At 39.0% G+C, this 19,936-nt stretch overlaps 1 protein-coding gene across 1 annotated transcript in view; it reads right to left on the bottom strand.

Annotated features, from left to right (window-relative positions):
- LOC117507793 (cadherin-10-like) overlaps positions 1 to 17,461 on the bottom strand; it is a 118,361-nt gene extending 100,900 nt beyond the window's left edge. The window contains exons 1-2 of the mRNA XM_034167595.1: positions 17,130 to 17,461; positions 6,051 to 6,383 (exon numbers count right to left, since the gene is read on the bottom strand). Of these exons, the coding sequence (XP_034023486.1) occupies positions 6,051 to 6,260 (210 nt within the window). The 5' untranslated portion in view covers positions 6,261 to 6,383; positions 17,130 to 17,461. The remainder of the gene's footprint in view (positions 1 to 6,050; positions 6,384 to 17,129) is intronic.
- Positions 17,462 to 19,936: the final 2,475 nt, after the last annotated feature.

Here is a 19,936-nt window from a genome sequence, read left to right on the forward strand (position 1 = left end):
TCTCACTCCTCTGTTCTCAGAATAGATCTTTTGTGCATTCCAACACAGCCTTTCGAGCTTTTGTGCTTTGTGTTTTCCTATGCAGCATTACTGAGCAGTTTGGAGCTTTTGTGTGTTCCAACGCCTGTCTGTGCTGTTGAGCGTTTTCACACCACCACTCACCTGTGCAATGATCCTGCACCTCGTCAGCTCAGTGGTCAGCCACCTGGCCTGGTCTTCCTCATCACTTCATCCTCGCTCCCTGGCTCAGAGTTCTGCACCATCATCCGACCTGGTTCATTCCACTCATCACTGCTGGCTCTGGTTCCATTGGACTGTGGCTCCCTGTTTCAGCAGCAGCCCACGCTCCAGGCCTCCTCAACATTTCCAAATTCTGATGCACATTTGCACATCCTTGTGCAATAAACCCTGTTCATTCATTCATTACACTCTCCCATACTTTGGATCGTCCATTCTGTTTGGGTTCAACCACAACAGTTTCTAAAATAAACCCACACTGTAATGGATTTCAGGAGAAACTAAATTTTGTCAGTTTAACAATATGTGAGTAGCCCTCTTGCTTTAAATAAGTTTGGTAAGCTTTCCAGAAGCAAATATATGATTTATAAAAGAAAACAAAAAGGAAAAAAGAAAATGGCAGCCATTATTGAGGCAATCTTGGATTTTGAAAAAGCTGCAAAGGAAGATTTTTTGGAAACTTTTAGGGTGTGATTCTGCAGGTTTTTGTTTTGTATTTTTTTAGCTTGCCAAAATGAAGTTTTGCAAGATATGTTAGTCATATGTATGTTTTGTAATCATTGCACTTTTCACATTTAACTCGATGTGCAGCACAGAGTTTAAATTAGACATTTGCAACTTCACATATAGCAGCTGCAGCAAGGTACCTTTCAGCACACAAAAGAATCAACCTCAAGGTCAAAGATCAAGGTCACAGCAAGGTCAAACACGAAATTCAATCAAACAAATTTCCTGGTTGCAATTTTTGAAATTTTCCCTCCAAATTGATAAGGTCTTGCCCATAAGCCATTACCTGGGATAAGTGATTGACCTTGACCTTCAGGGTTTTGGTTGAGGTCAAGGTGACCTATATAAGGTCAAACATCAGATTACAGCAATACATGTCATGTATTACATCAAATTAAAGGGCTTGATGAGGGGAACCAGAGGATGGCAAAGGTTTTAAGTTATAATGTCATTTGATTGTCATCATAAAAAAACATGCAAAATTTTGATTTTTAATGGTTACATTTAACTCGCTGTGCAGCACACAGTATACATCTCAGACTCTTGCAACTTCACATATCGTAGCCCCAGCAAGGTATCTTTCAGCCACAAAAGGATCAAGCTTAAGCTCAAAGGTCAAGGTCACAGCAAGGTCAACCATTAAAATAATCAAAAACAACCAAACAAACAAACAAAAAAAAAAAACAGCTGGTCACAATTTGTGCTTTTTTTTGCCTCTATATTTGGCATGAATATAGTATATTCCCTTGCCTGTCAGTCCGTCTTCATGGTGGTCCTTCCTTGTGGTAGTCTTTTTTGTTCACCTTTTGGCAAGATACCAGTCATTCTCAGGGTGACATTTTTCATTGTTTTGTTTTTCGATCTATCCTTGAAATTACAACTTTCCCATTATTTGTCCATTTTTGAACTAATGTTTTTTGGTGTGAAATGAGTCCGCCTTTCTTGCAGTCCAAGATAATAATGACATGATCTAATAATACTGGATACGCATGTTTACCATTTAGTGATAGGTCACAAAAATTGTGCATACCAGCGGAAAGCAACACCTTGATTATTGGCTCTTTGTATCTGAATAATTTGCTTATGTGTGAAAATAGTAGAAAACTAAATATTTCACTTTCAGCAATGAATGTTTTCTTTATTTATTCATTTTAATTTATGCTGTGGTAAACCGTCTTAAATAATGCTTCAAGGCATCCTCTTTGTCGCTTTTTAAAATAATATTTTCACTGAAATAGGCTGTATTTCATGAGCTAACTTCTTATTGTACGTTCTTTCCTGTTTTCACTTGGGGTCAAGCTGTGGCAGTCATGCACTCTGAGGTATTTGTGGGTTCAATATGTGCTCCAGGACAACTGAGGTACAGAGGCCACCGAGCAGCCACTGAATGCAACTGTGGCTTACAAATGACATAGAATTTTAGCAGACTGTGTCAGATCAGACTGATGCACGTTGCTGCATCTTTAGGAGGATGATGCCTTAAGCCTACTTCACAAGTCACCACACATGTGGTGGACAAGTACAGATCGCAGAGAGTGGCAGCACACAGGCATGTGTGCTGCCACTCTCTGCAAGGGGAAAGTGTGTGAAAGAGTATAGGCATTGTATTTGTCACATGCAGGCTGTATGGCTGTTGTACATGAGGCGTGGGGAATATTGCGCCATCAGCCTGTGGCAATTGAATGTCTGATGCACATGAACAGTGCATGTGCAGTGCTTGTGGAGTGTGTGTCATTTTCAATTAACCAGTGTTTTAACTCAGGGTAGCAGTAACACAGGTGGTCCACATGTGACAGTCACTCCTGACTAGCATGTCAGCAAAGTCAATATCACTTTGTGCCTCTCTTCAGCTTCTATCACCTGCTTATAGCAGCCCAACACCCTCAATATTTGTGGTGTTATTTTTCTTTTTTATTTATTTATTTTTTTTGGGGGGGGGGGGGGGTGGCGGGGAGGTAGCAGAGCTTTCCATCATGGAGCATTGTCAGCAATAATTTAAGAGCACTATAAAACTTTGATGAACAATTCTGCATCTTAAAAAGGCAACGTTCCATTAATTCATGGAAAACATTCAAGTGTACTACTTCAGAGAGTTGTCATGAAAAGAAAACACCAACTAAATATTTTTCAGGGGGTGTAGGAATAGTAAAAGGTGCACTGGAAACAGCAGTGCTCATAGATCTTCTCTTTCAGCACTTTGGACAGCACCTTTCATTTGACCACATCTCCTTTCATACATGCGATTATTGGGTTGGTGCGAGGGGTGGGGTGGATCACATTAAATTGGATTAGAAATCAAACCACAGCTGTTTGCATCACCATCATCCAGACCATCATTTCACATTAGCACATGCAGAAAAACACACTCACGCCAGCTTGCCCAACTTTGTCACGCTCTGGCTTCGCTGCTGTCCAAGGTGCTGAAAGATTCGAGGGAAAATTCCCGCTGTGGGACAACAGAGGTCCCATTTATACTGGATTTGAGCAGTGTTTGCCATGATCCAAAATAATTACATCATATTTTGTCATTGCACGAGTGCCTGGAAATGAAACAACTCTGCTGCACCTCCTCACAGAGAGAGAGAGAGAGAGAGAGAGAGAACATATTCAGCCTGATCTCCACTGAAAGGTTGGTGCATACTATGAATTATAATAACTTGTACAATGGTGTGTGTGTATATGTATGTATGTATGTATGTGTGTGTATCACAGGTCTCAAACTGATTCCAGAAAGGGCCAAAATGGTGCAGGTTTTCTTTGCAAACACCCACTCCACCAGGTGATTTGACTGATTAAGTGAATCCTTGGCCCTTTTCCACAACAGTTTTAATAGTTTATAAATCAAGTGTGGTGGTGTACATATGCAAACATTTAACAGCCTTGGTAACCTTAAAATAACCTCAGATATCACATTTTTTTTAATAAAGTAAGGATTTTTTTATTATTATTTTACACTCCCATGATGTGGTTTTTCAGGTGATTTGAAAAAAAAATCCTTAAATAAAAAAATGCAAATGTAAACACTTTTTTCTGCTTTTACAGGTCACATGACTTAAATAAAGCATCACATTACATTTTTAAATACAGAAAGCAATAATTGTGGACAGACAAATGGATGGGGAGCGTAAAAGATGACATTATGACAATATTAGTCCAAATTATAAAAAAACAAAAAAAAAAAAACAACAACAATGTCAAAATTTAGTGGGACTTACTGTTCCCTCACCAAGACTCTTGGATTCACATTTCTTCCAAGAGCCTAACAGTTGTTATGAAAATGTAGAAACTAGCAGTCACATACTTTCAGTTAATGGAAACACTGCTGTTTTGCTATTGTGCTTTGTCAACATTCTGAAAAATCACATAACTTTTGAGCAAATCTGTAATGGAAACCCAGCTAGTGTCAAAATACTTATGGACCTGACTATAGACCATAGACTGCATATATACTGGACAAAGCCTGCATGACATCACCCATAAGTTTTCTATAGAGACCTAGAACAGCCGATATGAAGCCCTCGTGCGCAGCTTCCCAATGTAGTCATTAATGCATAAATGGAGCATAGGGGACAGTGTGTGACACATCAAGCCTGATCACGCACCTCTCTTCAAGTCCAAACCAGCTAACAGGGTAGCCTTTGTTTTTTGGGGACTGCTTCATGGCTGTCCTTACAGTTTACTATGGCGTGGACATTAAATGTTAGGAGCCACTTATTTTCTCAGTAATCATGCATTAAGTGAACCTAACAAATGAAGCTACCAGCAGCTGCTAAAAATGCAAACACCTTGAACATACCAAAGGATTATTAACCAACTGTGAGGTTTGTACTGGTAAATATCAGACAGATGTGTAAGTACGGGCCGAGCGGTAGCGTGGTTCGTGTGAAAAACACCAAAGTCTGATATTCCCATACAGACCGAGCAAGTGAGGTTAATAATTAATTTATTATATGGCTATTATATATAAACATGCGAGTGCCAAATTTGAAAGCTACTCACGGCTTGTAGACAGAGTTCATAGTCAGAGCGGAAGTGAAGCTGTTCACTTCAGCAGCGAGTGCAAAGTTAATCTCCAAAAAAAAAAAAAAAGAAAAAAGAATGACTTCACCTCCTCTGATCACTTCAGAACTCTGCAGCGTCTCATCTCAGCTTCTGGTTTGTAAAGAAAATACACGTTTCGGACGGACTGTTATGGAAACCGGTCGGATATTTTCCCATAACGGACCGATCAGAGTGCACGTAGTGTTGCAGCCATATAATAAAACATTAAATTTGATGAGAATTTCACTCAGAGCTAATATTGCAGCAGAAATGTCTCAGATAAGCCATTAAGCTGTTTCACCACACAACAAACCATATTATTCCAGATTTTTTGTAATAAAACACTCAAAACAAAACAAACACAGCCTCCACAACAGCTAGTAGGCGCATCCAGTGAACTCTGAGTTATGGTCAGATGGTAAGAGAGGCAGAGTCATTTGGCTCACCAAATGTCACTCAAATCAACCACGCCCACAATGATACAGAACTTTATGGCTTAAAACATCTTAAACTAAGAGGTTAGAAAAAAGTCATTCCCATCCAGAAAACTGTCTATAGAGACTGATTGTTTTTTGTTTTGTTTTGTTTTGGGGTTTTTTTTGTATCACACGGTAAACACATTTATTTCCACTGTAAGCTTGGACATTTTATCACTGAGTCCTGTGGGGAAGTGCTGTATTTTGGAGCCAGCCACAAGTTGCCAGTCAAGGAACTACAATGTTTTTGACTTCCAGGAAGGCCTTAAATGACACTATCAAATTTAGTGCTTGCTATAAATATGAAGCTAACCAAAGAGAATATAAATCTAACTAAACAAAACTAAACAAATGTTTATATATATATATATATATATATATATATATATATATATATATATATATATATATATATATATATATATATATATATATATATATATAAATATAAGCCAGTAGAAAGGTGAATCTTATAATAATTCAATGTAAAGCTAAATCAGTGTGAAGCTAACAGAATGTGCATTAGCTTTGTTCTCGATGAGAAAGTGGTTTGTGTCCTCATCTGTAAAAGTATGCATCTGCATAATAGTATTTGCTAAAATACAGTCCCCATGGAGACAAATTTGTTTCAATAAAACAAAGTCCGAAAAACCTGATGCAAATGGTGCCAGTCCCTTCACTTAACTTAGCCTGTCAGATCATTCATCTTTAGCCAGTTCCATCAAACACTACTTCAATGAGCTAAGCTGTCTATAATTATTCCGGAGACAGTGGTCTCAGACACCTTACCTTCCCAACATATTGATGGTCATTTCCTACATACTCCTCAAGCAGAAAGAATTGATTCCACATCCATCCTCGTTTGGAGCGCTGAAGAATCCTCCCATCACTGTCTGACAAGCCAAACAGATTCCCGATATTCCTGGCTGTGAAAGGCAGGGCAGTTGTGGGCCATAGGATGGAAATCAGTAGCAGCAGCACAACCTGATTGGTTATCATGGTATTCGATCAGCTGTGGGAATGTCCTAGATGACTTGAGAATTATGGTAAGGAACTTCTGATGGGATGAACACTTGAAGGCAGTGTTATCAGAACAGGCATTGTTTTCCTCTCTTGAGATCCCTGTGAAAATAAGAAACACTGTTACACTGGTCTTCACAACACTTTAAAACTCATATTTTTAAGCTGTAAAGAGTAAAAGACTTAATAACATTCAGTCACCCATACTTCATTGTGAGCCACATTTGTGTAGATAAAAGCCCAGTGTCAATTTGCATTTTCATTTAATTTGTGTTTTTACTGAGGTCGTGCCTAACTATGTGCCTAATGTCCATTCTATAAGTGAAGGAGATCTTAAAAGTTGCCATTGAATCGCGAATCATTCCAGCATCAGGCATAATTGGATTATTTTCATGAGAAACACAAATGAATGAACCTGCACTTCATCTCCAAATTGTTTTGTGGTCCACCATTCACACCTTTATTATATTGTTACAATAAATCTATGCAAATCTAATGGCAACCAGTGAATGCACAAAGTTATTTTTAACATACAAAGTTAAAATTAAATGAATAAATCTAAACCACATTCAAGAAAACATTGCTTATAATTACACACCATAATACAGTTACTTTTATTAATCAACATGCCGGAATCAAAATGCATTATGTGACTGTATGAATCAAGTCCCATTGTATTTATTCATTGCAGCTCCCATTGTACTCTTGGTGAATACACAAAGTGATTTGGGGATAGGGGGCTGGAGCGATATTCATAAATAGCTGCTAATTGAGGGAGTTTCATTAACAAAACATCCCAGCTATAAGAAGACTGTCATAAAACAGCGAAACAGATCATTTACTAGAGATCTTGGTAACACTTTACTTGAAGGTATTGTCATAATAGTGACATACAGTAACACTGTCATAAGTGTTACATGACACAGTTGTGAACGTGTCATAAACATTACGTCAATGCCATAAATGTTTATGACTGCTGTCATTAAGTGTCATTTGGTTTTGTAATGACAAGTTGATATTTTTTGGGTTGTTTTGAATATGACAACTTGATAGTAATCAAAGAGACATAACCAGAAGTTGTCTTTGGTCGTTTTGGTCTTCAGTCATATGCCAACTTGTCATTACAAAAACCGAATGACACTTGATGACAGCAGTCATAAAGATTTATGACATTGGCAAAATGTTTTTGACACATTCATGACTGTGTCATGTAACAGCTATGACAGTGTCATGTCACTATTATGATGATACCTTCCAGTAAAGTGTTACTGAGGACCTTTTACTCAATCTCCATGTCTGTGGGTTATTTTTGGCTACAAACTTTAATTTCTACTTTTAGAATATATGTTGACCAATATTATCTTGCTGAAAAAGGTGTACAATCAATAAATTTGTAAAAGTATCTTTTAGCCAAAGGTGACTTTCTGACATTGTTTATTTAAAAGGTATTTTGTTTTACTGGCACATCAGAATTTTCTCAGCAATAACGTCCTTCCACCAGGAATGGTCCTGATTGGTAATTTGGGTATGCATGCATAATTTATGGACTACTGGAAGTTAATCCTAATAAATCTTGCATGTCTTTCTAACAGATCCTATTTAGTATGGTGTCTCTGTAAAGGTTAACATTGTCCTGATAACCATTCAGCATGTAGCTCAGGGAACACTGTGTAACACACTACTTTAGCAAAATTCCAGCTTTTGTTCAGACCTCTTAAATAAGGACTTTAATGTTAATGGAGGCATTGAAATGAACAATGATCCGTGTGCCATCTATGAACAAATTAGTAAGGTGGTTCCACTGACAGAGTGCCAAATGGAAATCATTGCAATACTTTGTAAAGAACATTAGCTAATTTTGCTTATGAAATCATAAAGCAAGCAGTACAGACTTGGCAAGCACACACATCGTACAAGACCAACAAGTCCTGTTGAATGTTTGTAACCATGTTAATTTCAATACAGCAAATCTACAATATTACCATCACCTCTGTACAAGGTCTGTCAATAAAGTAACGGTCCTTTTTATTTTTTTCAAAAAATATATGGATTTCGTTTTTCCATCAGACATGCTTGAACCCTCGTGCGCATGCGTGAGTTTTTCCACGCCTGTCGATTACGTCATTCGCCTGTGAGCACGCCTTGGGAAGGAGTAGTCCCGCCCCCTCGTTGGATTTTCATTGTCTGGAAATGGCGGAATGAAAAGGACTTTTTTTCCATCAGAATTTTTTTAGAAGCTGTTAGAGACAGGCAGCTGGAAACCATTCGAAAAATGTATCTGGCTTTCGGTGAAACTTTTATGGGCTTCACAGAGAATAAGGACTGTTACTACAGCTTTAAGGACCCCTTTAAGGATGCTCGGCGCGCCGCGCTCCGAGCTGCGACGAAGCGGCACAAGCCACCGGACCATTTCTAAAGGGATGGCGCTGTGGATACGAGACCGTCGTGTGCACTTTCTCTGGTTATCACAAGAGCTGGACATCAGCCATTTTCCGGCAGATTTCACTTTTAACAAGAGATTTTGTCATGGAAAGCCGCGTGGAGGCTTCACGCGTAAAGACCGATTCACTTTGGAAGCGAGACAAAGGAACACCTCCGTTTCGGCGTGTCAGAGGACAAGTTTGGACATGCCTATCTCGGCTTTCAATACTTACCAGTCCAGTAAGTATCAGAGAAATTGTGGAGAACTGGACATGTCCAAACTTGTCCTCTGACACGCCGAAACGGAGGTGTTCCTTTGTCTCGCTTCCAAAGCGAATCTGTCTTTATGCGCGAAGCCTCCGCGTGGCTTTCCATGACAAAATCTCTTGTTAAAAGTGAAATCTGCCGGAAAATGGCTGATGTCCAGCTCTTGTGATAACCAGAGAAAGAGCACATGACAGTCTCGTATCCACAGAGCCATCTGTTTAGAAATGGTCGAGTGGCTTGTGCCGCGTCATCGCAGCTCGGAGCGCGGCATGCCGAGCGTCCTTAAAGGGGTCCTTAAAGCTGTAGTAACAGTCCTTATTCTCTGTGAAGCCCGTAAAATTTTCACCAAAAGCCAGATACATTTTTCGAATGGTTTTCAGCTGCCTGTCTCTAACAGCTTCTGAAAAAATTCTGATGGAAAATTGTCCTTTTCATTCCGCCATTTCCAGACAATGAAAATCCGACAAGGGGGCGGGACCACTCCTTCCCAAGGCGTGCTCACAGGCGAATGATGTAACCGACAGGCGTGGAAAAACTCACGCATGCGCACGAGGGTTCAAGCATGTCTGATGGAAAAACATATGAATGAAATCCATATAGTTTTTGAAAAAAATAAAAAGTACCGTTACTTTATTGACAGACCTCGTATGAATGTTTACTTCACAGTATTGGAACCAGGTGTCATATCTGCCCACTGTCTGGGCTTATGTTATGGTTTTGTCCATTGTCCTTGTTTGCTTTGATCTACTGTGTTGCCCTGGTTTTTGATTTCCTGTTTATTGTTCCTTAGTCACTGGTTGTATTATCTCTTTGTTGTGCTTGAGTGACGTGGTGAGTAATGTTCTAGTTTAGTCTCTGCCTTTTATTTTCTTGTTGATCATTTTTCAGTTCTTTCATTTGTTTCCTTGTTTGATCCGTTGCTATTTTCATGTTGTGATGTTATTTGGCCTCTGCATTTTGTTCATCTTTGTTTTAGGTATTTTATCTCTTTTTCACTGTTGGTTTTGGGTTGGGTTACTATCACTTATTCTTTTTGACTCCGCTCCGGTTTTGTCACTCTACTATCTTGTCTTCCCTTGTCTCCATCCGACCACACCCTCTTCCTGAACGTTCCCTGCACCTGTTTTACATCACACCCTGAATACCCTCTGTATATTTAAGCCTTATGTGTCTTGTTTCTCACTGCCAGTTTGTTGTACTCGTGTCTTCATTCCAACCTTTGGTCATAGTCCTGTTGTGTTTTGGCCTTACTTTGTTTTTTGGATTTCGCCCATCGTACTCTGTCACTCTGTGTTTTTGAACTGTGCTTGTTTATTGACCACGCCTCTGCCTAACACCTGCCTGTTGCCTCTGCCTCACCAACTGCTTTTCTATGCACCAAACCTCTGCCCATTTACCAGATAAAGCCTTTTGATTAATCCAACACTACTGTCTGTGGTTCTGCAATTGTGTCCATCCATTCTCTAAGCCGTGGCTCCATGCCTCCTGACACCAGGTCCTTAAACACTTGCATAAAATCTTTATTGCCTATGGCTACAGTGAAGTCAGACAGTCTCTACTGCTCTTAAGTAAATTGTTTCAGAACAAGATTCAACTCTGCTTAATTCAAACATGAGTGTAGGCTTCAGCAAAATTATTATAATTCTTAAATTCAATTTAGAGTATGCAATGTATGAAAATTGTCGAAACCCAATGCTTACTTTTTTAGGTATCTAATACACTAATTTGTGGTCAACATGGAGCATGTGTCACACATTAATAGCTCTTCACCAAATCTGAGAGAGACCTGAGTGTAAGCCTTTCCAGATATTGTTGGAATTTTGCTGAAATTGGCAAAGTCTTGAAAGTTTTTGTGGTGCTAATGTCCTCAAATCTTTAGCCCATCATATTCTGTTGACATGATAGTCAAGTGACATCTGGGAGCATGCACTTTGTCATATTCACAACACTACAGAATTGCTTTGGGTCCTGGATGGCAACCACTCAGGCAGGCAACTGGTCCATTCCCACATCTCTAAAATAACCATGTATCCAACATCATATACTATACTCTATATTTATTGGACAAACCCCCCATTATGTCACCAATAGGTTTTCTGTAGTGCCGTTTTGAAGCTCAAATGGTGTGACTCAGGATGACATCATCTTGGCAGTGCAAAACTGCACTGAACTCGCTGCTAACCCAGAAATGAGTAAAGAGGTGAAGCATAGACAAGGCCAATGTTACTTGGGTAGGAAAAATGAAGCCTGAACATAACCCATTTTGGAGTTACCAAAGCTAAACCGAATAGGCAATAGCTAGCAACCACTGTGCGTGTTAGCAGCATTTTACAGCTGGGCACTGGTCTAATTTCACCAGCCTGCATCTGCCACTTAAAACAACTACACCTATATTTATTCATAGCTTTAAGGCGTAAAATAGCCTCAACTAATGAGTTGTATACACATTCCCCACCTGTTAAATTGCCATGAATGGAGAAATAGCTATTGAGACCAAAATTGTTTTTGTAGACCAGGTTGTCCACATTTTTACATCAATAGTAAAGTTTGGAATTTTAACATAGGGGTCTAAGAGGGATGACTCACTTTTGAAGTTAACCTCAAGGACGCAGAAGTCCTGACACTTCTCTTTTGGCTTAATGTTTCATCACTGGAGATTGGAGCTTGGTTGACAGTCGCAGGGTTCGTAATCTCCGCCTTGTTGGAGCAGTATGTCTCATGGCTAATTTGCTACTTTGCTAAGTTTATATAATACTAATCATAACTTCTTCTTACACAGATAGTGATAGTACTAATAATAACTCTATGTTGTATGCCATGATGCACACTGTCCTTCTGCTTATCACGCTACACGGACAGAACACAGTGTTACTTTTAGACATGCCATATAATACAACGTGTGCACTCACTGCAGATAAAGGTCAAAATGCAACATCTTTATTCTAATACAATTACATTTTTTCTGCAAATTTGATTGGTTAATTGTGTGAGATTTCAGACCGTATAATATTGGGGTAACGGTGGCAAAATATTCGACCATTTCACATTTGAATGTATTTACTCCATGCCCTGACCAGAGTTCTGACAAGATGTCATTCCTGTCCAATACCATTCCTGTCCTCCGCACAATGTCCGTAAATCATCAGACACGATAGGGTTATTCCCTAAATTTACTGATCCACAATGAAGGGAAATTGCCCACCCATCTGGGGGCGGGGCTGGAGTGCAGGGTGCAGAGAGGGGCAGAGTGTGTGTGTGTGTGGTCAGCTTGCACGCTGAGGTAGACATGAGCTGTTTAGTGAAGTCATCTGTTCAATACAACATCTAAAATTGAAGTATGTTTCCTGTCAGTTTCTGAGTCGCTCCTGTCAACCCGGGAGAAATTGGAAATTTTAACCCAACAGCCCTCAACACAGCAAAGAGTTTTTTTTCAGGGCTGCACAAAACATTTCCTTTAAATATTTTTTTCTCAAGATGAATGGCATGAGAGAAAAGACGAAGGGAAAGTGTATAGTGGGCAGGTTACTGATCAGTGGTGCAACTTTTATGTTCCTTTTCATGCACGCCAGTGGAGTGGCACAAGTATGACACGTCCATTCACGAAACGAGGAAAAGCCGCCTTACAATTAATCTTCTCTGATGCTCATGATTGGATTTTCTAATTCTCATTCCAGCATGTCCTTGAGTTTTAATAGCATTCTGGATATTAATCTTTGATGTGTTGGGCCTATTAAGCTTTAAGTGTGTGTGTGTTTTCTGAATTCTTCCAAACACTCCATTAAATAATGAGTGAACTAGCTGAATGCAAGCCAAATGCTATAGACTCCAGGTGAATTATCTCAACAATTTTATCATATTAAATAGTGGGGCTAATTAAAAAAAAAAAAAAAAAAAAAAAGCCTTGTTTATTTGATTTGGTTGTAGGCAGTGTATAGATCCTGGCATGAAAAAAAATGTTGCTGTGAAGGGATTAAATTGTTAAACATGCTTTTAAAGTGTTTTCTTGAAGTAAGGCTCTTGGATAAAATGCATTTCGGCAAGGCCTTTGCTGTTGCTCGCTTTAATCTGCAAAATTATACATTCTTGTTTTGATGAATAAGCGCATGTTTGATCAGACGTACACAAGCTTGTTTGTCAGGATATGTTTGCTTGAGAACTACTGCTTCAAACATCCATCTGTGTGAAGTTGTATGCACTTGCATGTCAAAACTGAGCATGCACGCTCACCCCCACACAAGCTGAACTGAACAGTGCAACAAGGCATCATGGACATGGATTGTTTGACAGTCGGACAATAACTGCAAGCGCTACAGTTGTGTGAGAAGTATGCACAGCATGTATTGTGTGTAAATAAATAAATATAAATATATATATGTGTGTGTGTGTGTGTGTGTGTGTGTGTGTTTAAGACATTAAAGACACTATAATACTGTGCAAAAGTTTAAAAGCAATAGACACTTTCTTCATCAGTAGGTACAAATGTAATGTTCCAACAATCTTATTTCAAATGTAAAATGTTTTTCTTTTATTAAATCAGTCTCATTTAATGAGTGACAAAACTCCAATAAAAATGGGGTTGCACATGGTGAATATCTGGTAACACAATCACAGGCACTTAAAATTAAATACAGCATTTTCTTAAAAAAAGAGAGGAACTAGAAGCACTCGGAGAGCATAAACCTCCGCCAAGGCCATAGGGTTACTGATGTCACATGAAATACCCTTTGGCAAAGAGACTTATTTCGCGTCGTTTCACGCATCTACCGTCATGCTTCAGATTCAGTGGTTAACCCTTAGTTCTTCTGTAAATGTATTTATAAAGAGAAACTGCATGAACTACACAAGTTTTTTTTTTCTAATAAGTTAATTCAATGAGGAGAAACAAATGCTAAATAAATTATTGTTGTGTCGTAACTTAATTTTTGTTCAGCCTTTGTGACCCGTCTTCATGAAGTTAGATGCAGAAATGTTGAAATTGGCCCTATCCTGCAATGATAAAGAATCCTTAAGAAAATTACTGGATCTGGATCGTGTTCCAGATCATTATCAAAATGTAATGACTTCTACGTTAGGCCAAGATACACCCCTGGTAAAAATTTCATTGAAATCCGTTGAGAATTTTTTTGAGTAAGCCTGTTAACCAACCAATCAACCAACCAACCAACCAACCAACACACAGACAGACGCGACTGAAAACATAACCTCCTTGACGGAGGTAATTATTTTTAAAGGTGAACCAGGGCCAGTACTCATGAATGAATGAATGTTTGAAAGAATGGGTACCTGTTTATATTGCAGTCATTAACATTTTTTTTACAACTTTGCTTTTAAAAGATCAAATGAGGCAGAAAATATTTCACATTTTTCTGACGTTAAACAAAATATGCCAGGAGGCAGTTGAAAACATCTCTTTAAAATGCAATTAACTTACACATATACATTTATGTATTTGTAATGTGTAATATGTGACAGATTTTTTTTTTTTTAACTTGGGTTTATCATTGTTTTTGTTGTATTTCACCATAAAGTGTAACCTCATGAGTGACTTGGAATTTAAATTACAAATATTATGTATACATGAAAATGCAGTTACATAAAAATTCACTAAGGTATGCCTTCTATAATACATTCCACTTCTAAGGTAGAACTTGTTTATTACATGCTTATTATTATTAATCTGTTATTATTAATGCAGATTATTAAAAATCTGAGCAGGAATTTGAAAAACAACAATAAAAAAACTGTATTATACATATGCCACTCTGAGACTAAGTGCACACCACCATCAATGCAGTAATTATAATCAGCGTTGCTTTTACATCTACCGACTGATACAGATGTTCATGATGTCATAAAGCAAATTTGTGAAGGGAGTTAGGAGAGAAAACAGGATAAAAAAAACTTTGGAACATCACTAAAACTGAATCTACGGCCGTCTTCACATGATATTTTTTTTTAAATCAACAATTACTTTATCCCCTCATTTTCATTTTTCCCACAAACAGGAGCAATAACATAACCTCCACCTCTCTTTGTTGATTTACAGATGTAATGGATAAATAATTGTTGATATATAAGAAAAAAATGCAAATTTAAATTAAAGATCTCTTTATGTGGCTGGTTTTATTTGCATACTTATTGTAAATATAGCACTTTCTTTGCAAAATTTCACATACACACACAAAGCTGTGGTATCATTTGGGTGCAACATTAAATATGATTAATTCAACATTTGTTTTTAATAACGGAGCATCACCGTCTCCCCATGAAATGATCTCTCCGCTGTTATTGATTAGTCTGTATGCACAGACACTCAAACGTTTGGAATAAGCGTTATATAAGGGTGAGAGCGCAAAATAATTATCTACCAGCCAAAGCTTACGCCTACATAAACATCAGCTGCTGCTGCAAAATCAAACAATCTACACCATGACATGCGCGAGAGAGATGTACAAAGATGAGCATGAAGGGCAATGCAAGGTTAGAAGGTCATCAATCAGGTGCCATGACAAAACTTGGAATCTGATTGCACCTGTAACAGTTTGCAAGAAGGTCGATGCAAAGCACAGAGATGCTGAGAGGAAAAAAAAAAAGGTGTGATGAGAGTGGCAGTTTGAGTAGCTGTGGTGATTGCTTACAGAGAATTGATAGACCAACACAGTCTGAGCATAAATCCAGCTTGATGCACCGATCAGACTTCCACTTGGTGGAGCCCAAGACCTTCCCAAGTCTGTGTGCACTGGCTGCAGTCTTTGACAAACCTCAGCAACCTTTACTCATGTTTTCAAATCCTCTAAGCGATTCTGGTGTTACATTGCACACTTCCTTGATGAAAAGAGGGTCCAAAAACAGTGCGAGGGCCTGCTTTCTTCACATAGGGCATGTTGATGTTGAAAATGTTAGAAATGTAGGCTGCTGTTACAAAAGAAGCAATGGGCCTGCAGTCGGGTCGCTTGGTTTTAATCAACTCAAAATGAATCATGTGGCACAAAAAATATGCTGTGATGTAAAGATCATTTGGAGAAAAGTTATTTCAAGTGAGATCTGTGAAATTAGAATTGAATAAGTGTTGATTTTCTTTATTATTTCATTTTTCAAATAAAAAAAAAATAATAATGCATGATCCTTGAAAACCACCTCATAAGAGCATCTGCAGGTGAGCATATTTCATCTGCTCATTTAACACCGAAAGGTCACTCAATATCCTGCAATAACTCAGGAGGCGTGTTAGCGGCTAATTTGCACCAAACAATAATGGCATTACACCGCTGACCCGGTGCACGCCGTCTCGCTTTCATATATCACTTTGAAGACTATAAAGCTGTGTGATGTGTAGAACTGGCAACACAGCCAAAGTGCTGCGCAAATGGGGAGAAAGTGGGGTCGCACAGGAGAGAGGAGGGCAGATTAAGTTTGTACTGTGAGGGTGTGGGGGCGGCGGGGGGTGGGGGGGTATTCACATACGCACATTGCACCGCTATTGCCGAATGGCTCTGTGTGCTTTTTGCAGATATGTATGGTACAGCGGCTCTCCATCAGATCTGCTCATGAAACATCACAACACACACACACACACACACATGGCATGGACACTCAGACAGGTGCATCCACGCAAAACCAGTCTTGACTACAGATAAGAATGTGCATGTACGCCTGTGCACAGATTATGCAGGATGACAGTCAGTTGCAGAGTTAACCTGATTTTCAAAAGCACAAGTTTGTCCCAAGCAAGTTGAAGTTACAAATTGCTTCTGTTATGATGAGCTGAACATTTGGAAACATGGACTGAAGAGTTCAAAATGAACTGTTGCCAGATTCTGATTTAGTTAACAAGCATCATCAGTGTGCTAAAACTTCAAAGGATTGAGAATAGCATTTTTTTCTTTTTTTTTTTTTTACAAAATCACATTCAAGCACTGCTTATATAGCTATAACACACACATTCACAGTGTATGGAAGAACAAGCCATGCAATCTCTTTGGGCAGCTCATTCTTCAACATCTTTGAAGTTCCAACTCTTCTTTTTGTGGCATACTCTATTGCTGCTGATGCTGATGCTGCAGTGCAAAGAGGAGATCATCTCCTGGAGTCTGCAGGCAGACAAAATATAAATATGCCCTGAAATGTTCATGTGGAAAACACAAAAAAGAAGCCCCTTACCTTTTGATTTCTCACAGCTTTGCATCCATCTGTGTCCCTATTCCTTAGCAGTGGCGAATATGACTCCTCACAGCGGTGCTTACATTCCAAGACTGACAACAGCACAGCTGGTGTGAACGTGCATGGAACAGAGAGAGAGAGAGAGAGAGAGAGAGAGAGAGAGGAGCATCTCCTGCCTGATTCTCTTGTTCGCTTCTCTCCTTCTCCCTGCCCTCCCTTGCTCTATTTCTCCACCTCTCTCTCTGGCTTCTCTTTCCCTTTCCTCCTCTACACTTTCTTTCTTTTGACCATCTCTTCTGTCTCTCTCTCTCTCTCTCTCTCTTTCTCTCTCTCCTCTCTGCCCCCTCCCCTCCTCCTGTGTCTCTTTCTCTAGCAGTGCATCACTTCTGGCAATGGATGTCACTGAGGCTGGAGCTGAGGCGACTCTGCCCCTGATTGGCTGCCATTCACAAGTTAGAGATAAAGAAAAGAGGAGAGAGGAAAAACAGGAAGAAAAGCAAAGGGAGGAGGGAGGGTGGTTGGGAAAAATAGTGGCATTACATCCCAGTGAGCATCAGTCGACTGTGGATTGGAGAAACAATAGAGGTTAGAGGCTGAAGAAGAGGGTGGACTCTAAAGAAGGCTGTGTTTTCCCCTTATCTTTCCATCATAGTGAATACATCCAGAAAGCTCTCTACATAAGAGGCCGCGCTGAAAGTGATTGCACTGACGGATCGGCTGCATGATGTTTGATGTCTAAAGCAATCGACCCCATCTCATCTCCTTTCAATGACAGTGGGATGAAGGAGAAAACGGCCATAACTTGTGAATCAGCCACGCAGCGATGGCTGCTCCATCCTCTCTTCATCTTTGTCTCTCATCCCGCTGACTTGGCCAGCGTATGTGGCAGGTGCACATGCAGTCATCCCTTCTCATTACATATGCCACACTGGACGCATATCAATATGTCTACGTACAATGCGCGCCATCTAGAGTGATATAGCATCTTCATTCAGCCGGAGGAAATGGAGCACGATAACATATTGGTGTTTGAGGTGTTTGAGGAATGGGGGGCGAAGGCCCACTGACATTGGCTTCTTGGCACAAAACACTTTGTTTTTTTGTTTTGTTTTGTTATTTCATATTATTTTATGAACCACAAATCTAGTATTCTAATGTTTATATGTTTTGACACTGGTAACCTTGTACAGGTGAAAAAAAAAATAGATGCTTGGGTGGTTAGATGGTTTGTCAATCCAAGAAAGCTTGTGTAAGAAGTAACTCATTTTTAAAGGGCACATCATGAGGATGAAGTGATGAGACAGTGGTAATCTTTGATACACCAGATAAAAGTATAAAGAAACTTTACTTTGTCAATTTAATAGTTTGTAGCCAGGTCAAGGTCTCTTCAGAGGATCATTGAGAACAGCTGGAATGACTTTGGCCTTGTTCAGACTAGTACTGGGATGAAAAGATTGATTCGCCAGTTTTAAATCGATTCTCATTTTAATTACGACAGATCGATTCATACATCTAAAGATCAGTTTATATATATATATATATATATATATATATATATATATATATATATATATATATATATATATATATAAAATATGCATTTTTCACTGCATGCCTGAAAAAATGACGCTGCAGTTGGTCTGTTACCCGGTTTCAGAGGGTGTGAAAATGATAATTTCTCTACTGAATTCGCATTACTTTCTATAGTAACCAATGTGGATTAGATGGCATATGAAGACTGCAACATTAACACAGAAATCAGATCTGTTTGTTTTCTATATACTGTAATATGTGAACAGTCAATCAGATATGCTTTAAATATAATTTGAGCTGGTAGTGTCAACAAACCCTTTGTGCAAAGTTCGTGATTACTTCAGGAGACTCAGATAAAGGGCATCACTTGCATTGTTGTGAAGTGACTTTCAGCATGGGGTGCCTCAGTGTTAAGGACTCCCATGGGAATACACACGTTTACCATGGCAGCAGCAGAGAGTTGGTCAGTTTTTCAAATTGGGAATGAATCGTTCAGCTGGCTGGGTGGCTGCCATGTAGGACCTAGTATGGATTTGTGGTGTAGGCTCCCAGATTTGACTTGACTGTGTATTCCACCTGCTAGATGGTTTGTGGATGCTGGGGTGTGGAAAATTAGGAACAGCAGTGGTTGAAGTTCCATGTCGTTTGCCTGCCAGCTGTTAAACATTGGGCACGTTGTGGCGTTGTGTGGACATAGTTGCTCTCCACCCACCAGTGCCCATCATCATGTGAGCATACAAGTTAAGCTAGCATCTATGGGAAGAAACCTGATGTCTACTATGTGGGCAAATGTAGGACAAAATGTACAACACTACAGGAAAGTATAACAACTACTGAAAAATGAATTCATGTGGCTGGGGATGATGCCAAACCTTTGTGTCTCCACCACAAATTAGTGATGACAAAATAAAAGTGCTCATCTGGAAAGTTTCTAAACTTTTGCAACACCTATTTTGGAGGACATTGTTCCAGAATCCATATCAAAAAGAAAATATTACATGATGTACTAAATAGGACATCATTATGACAGCAACTGTTTTGAAAGAAATATAGATAGATAGATAGATAGATAGATAGATAGATAGATAGATAGATAGATAGATAGATAGATAGATAGATAGATAGATAGATAGATAGATAGACTCAACAAAAATATAAACGCAACACTTTTGGTTTTGCTCCCATTTTGTATGAGATGAACTCAAAGATCTAAAACTTTTTCCACATACACAATATCACCATTTCCCTCAAATATTGTTCACAAACCAGTCTAA

Source organism: Thalassophryne amazonica, chromosome 1, assembly GCF_902500255.1.
Source record: "Thalassophryne amazonica chromosome 1, fThaAma1.1, whole genome shotgun sequence".
In the NCBI taxonomy this organism is placed as follows: domain Eukaryota; kingdom Metazoa; phylum Chordata; class Actinopteri; order Batrachoidiformes; family Batrachoididae; genus Thalassophryne; species Thalassophryne amazonica.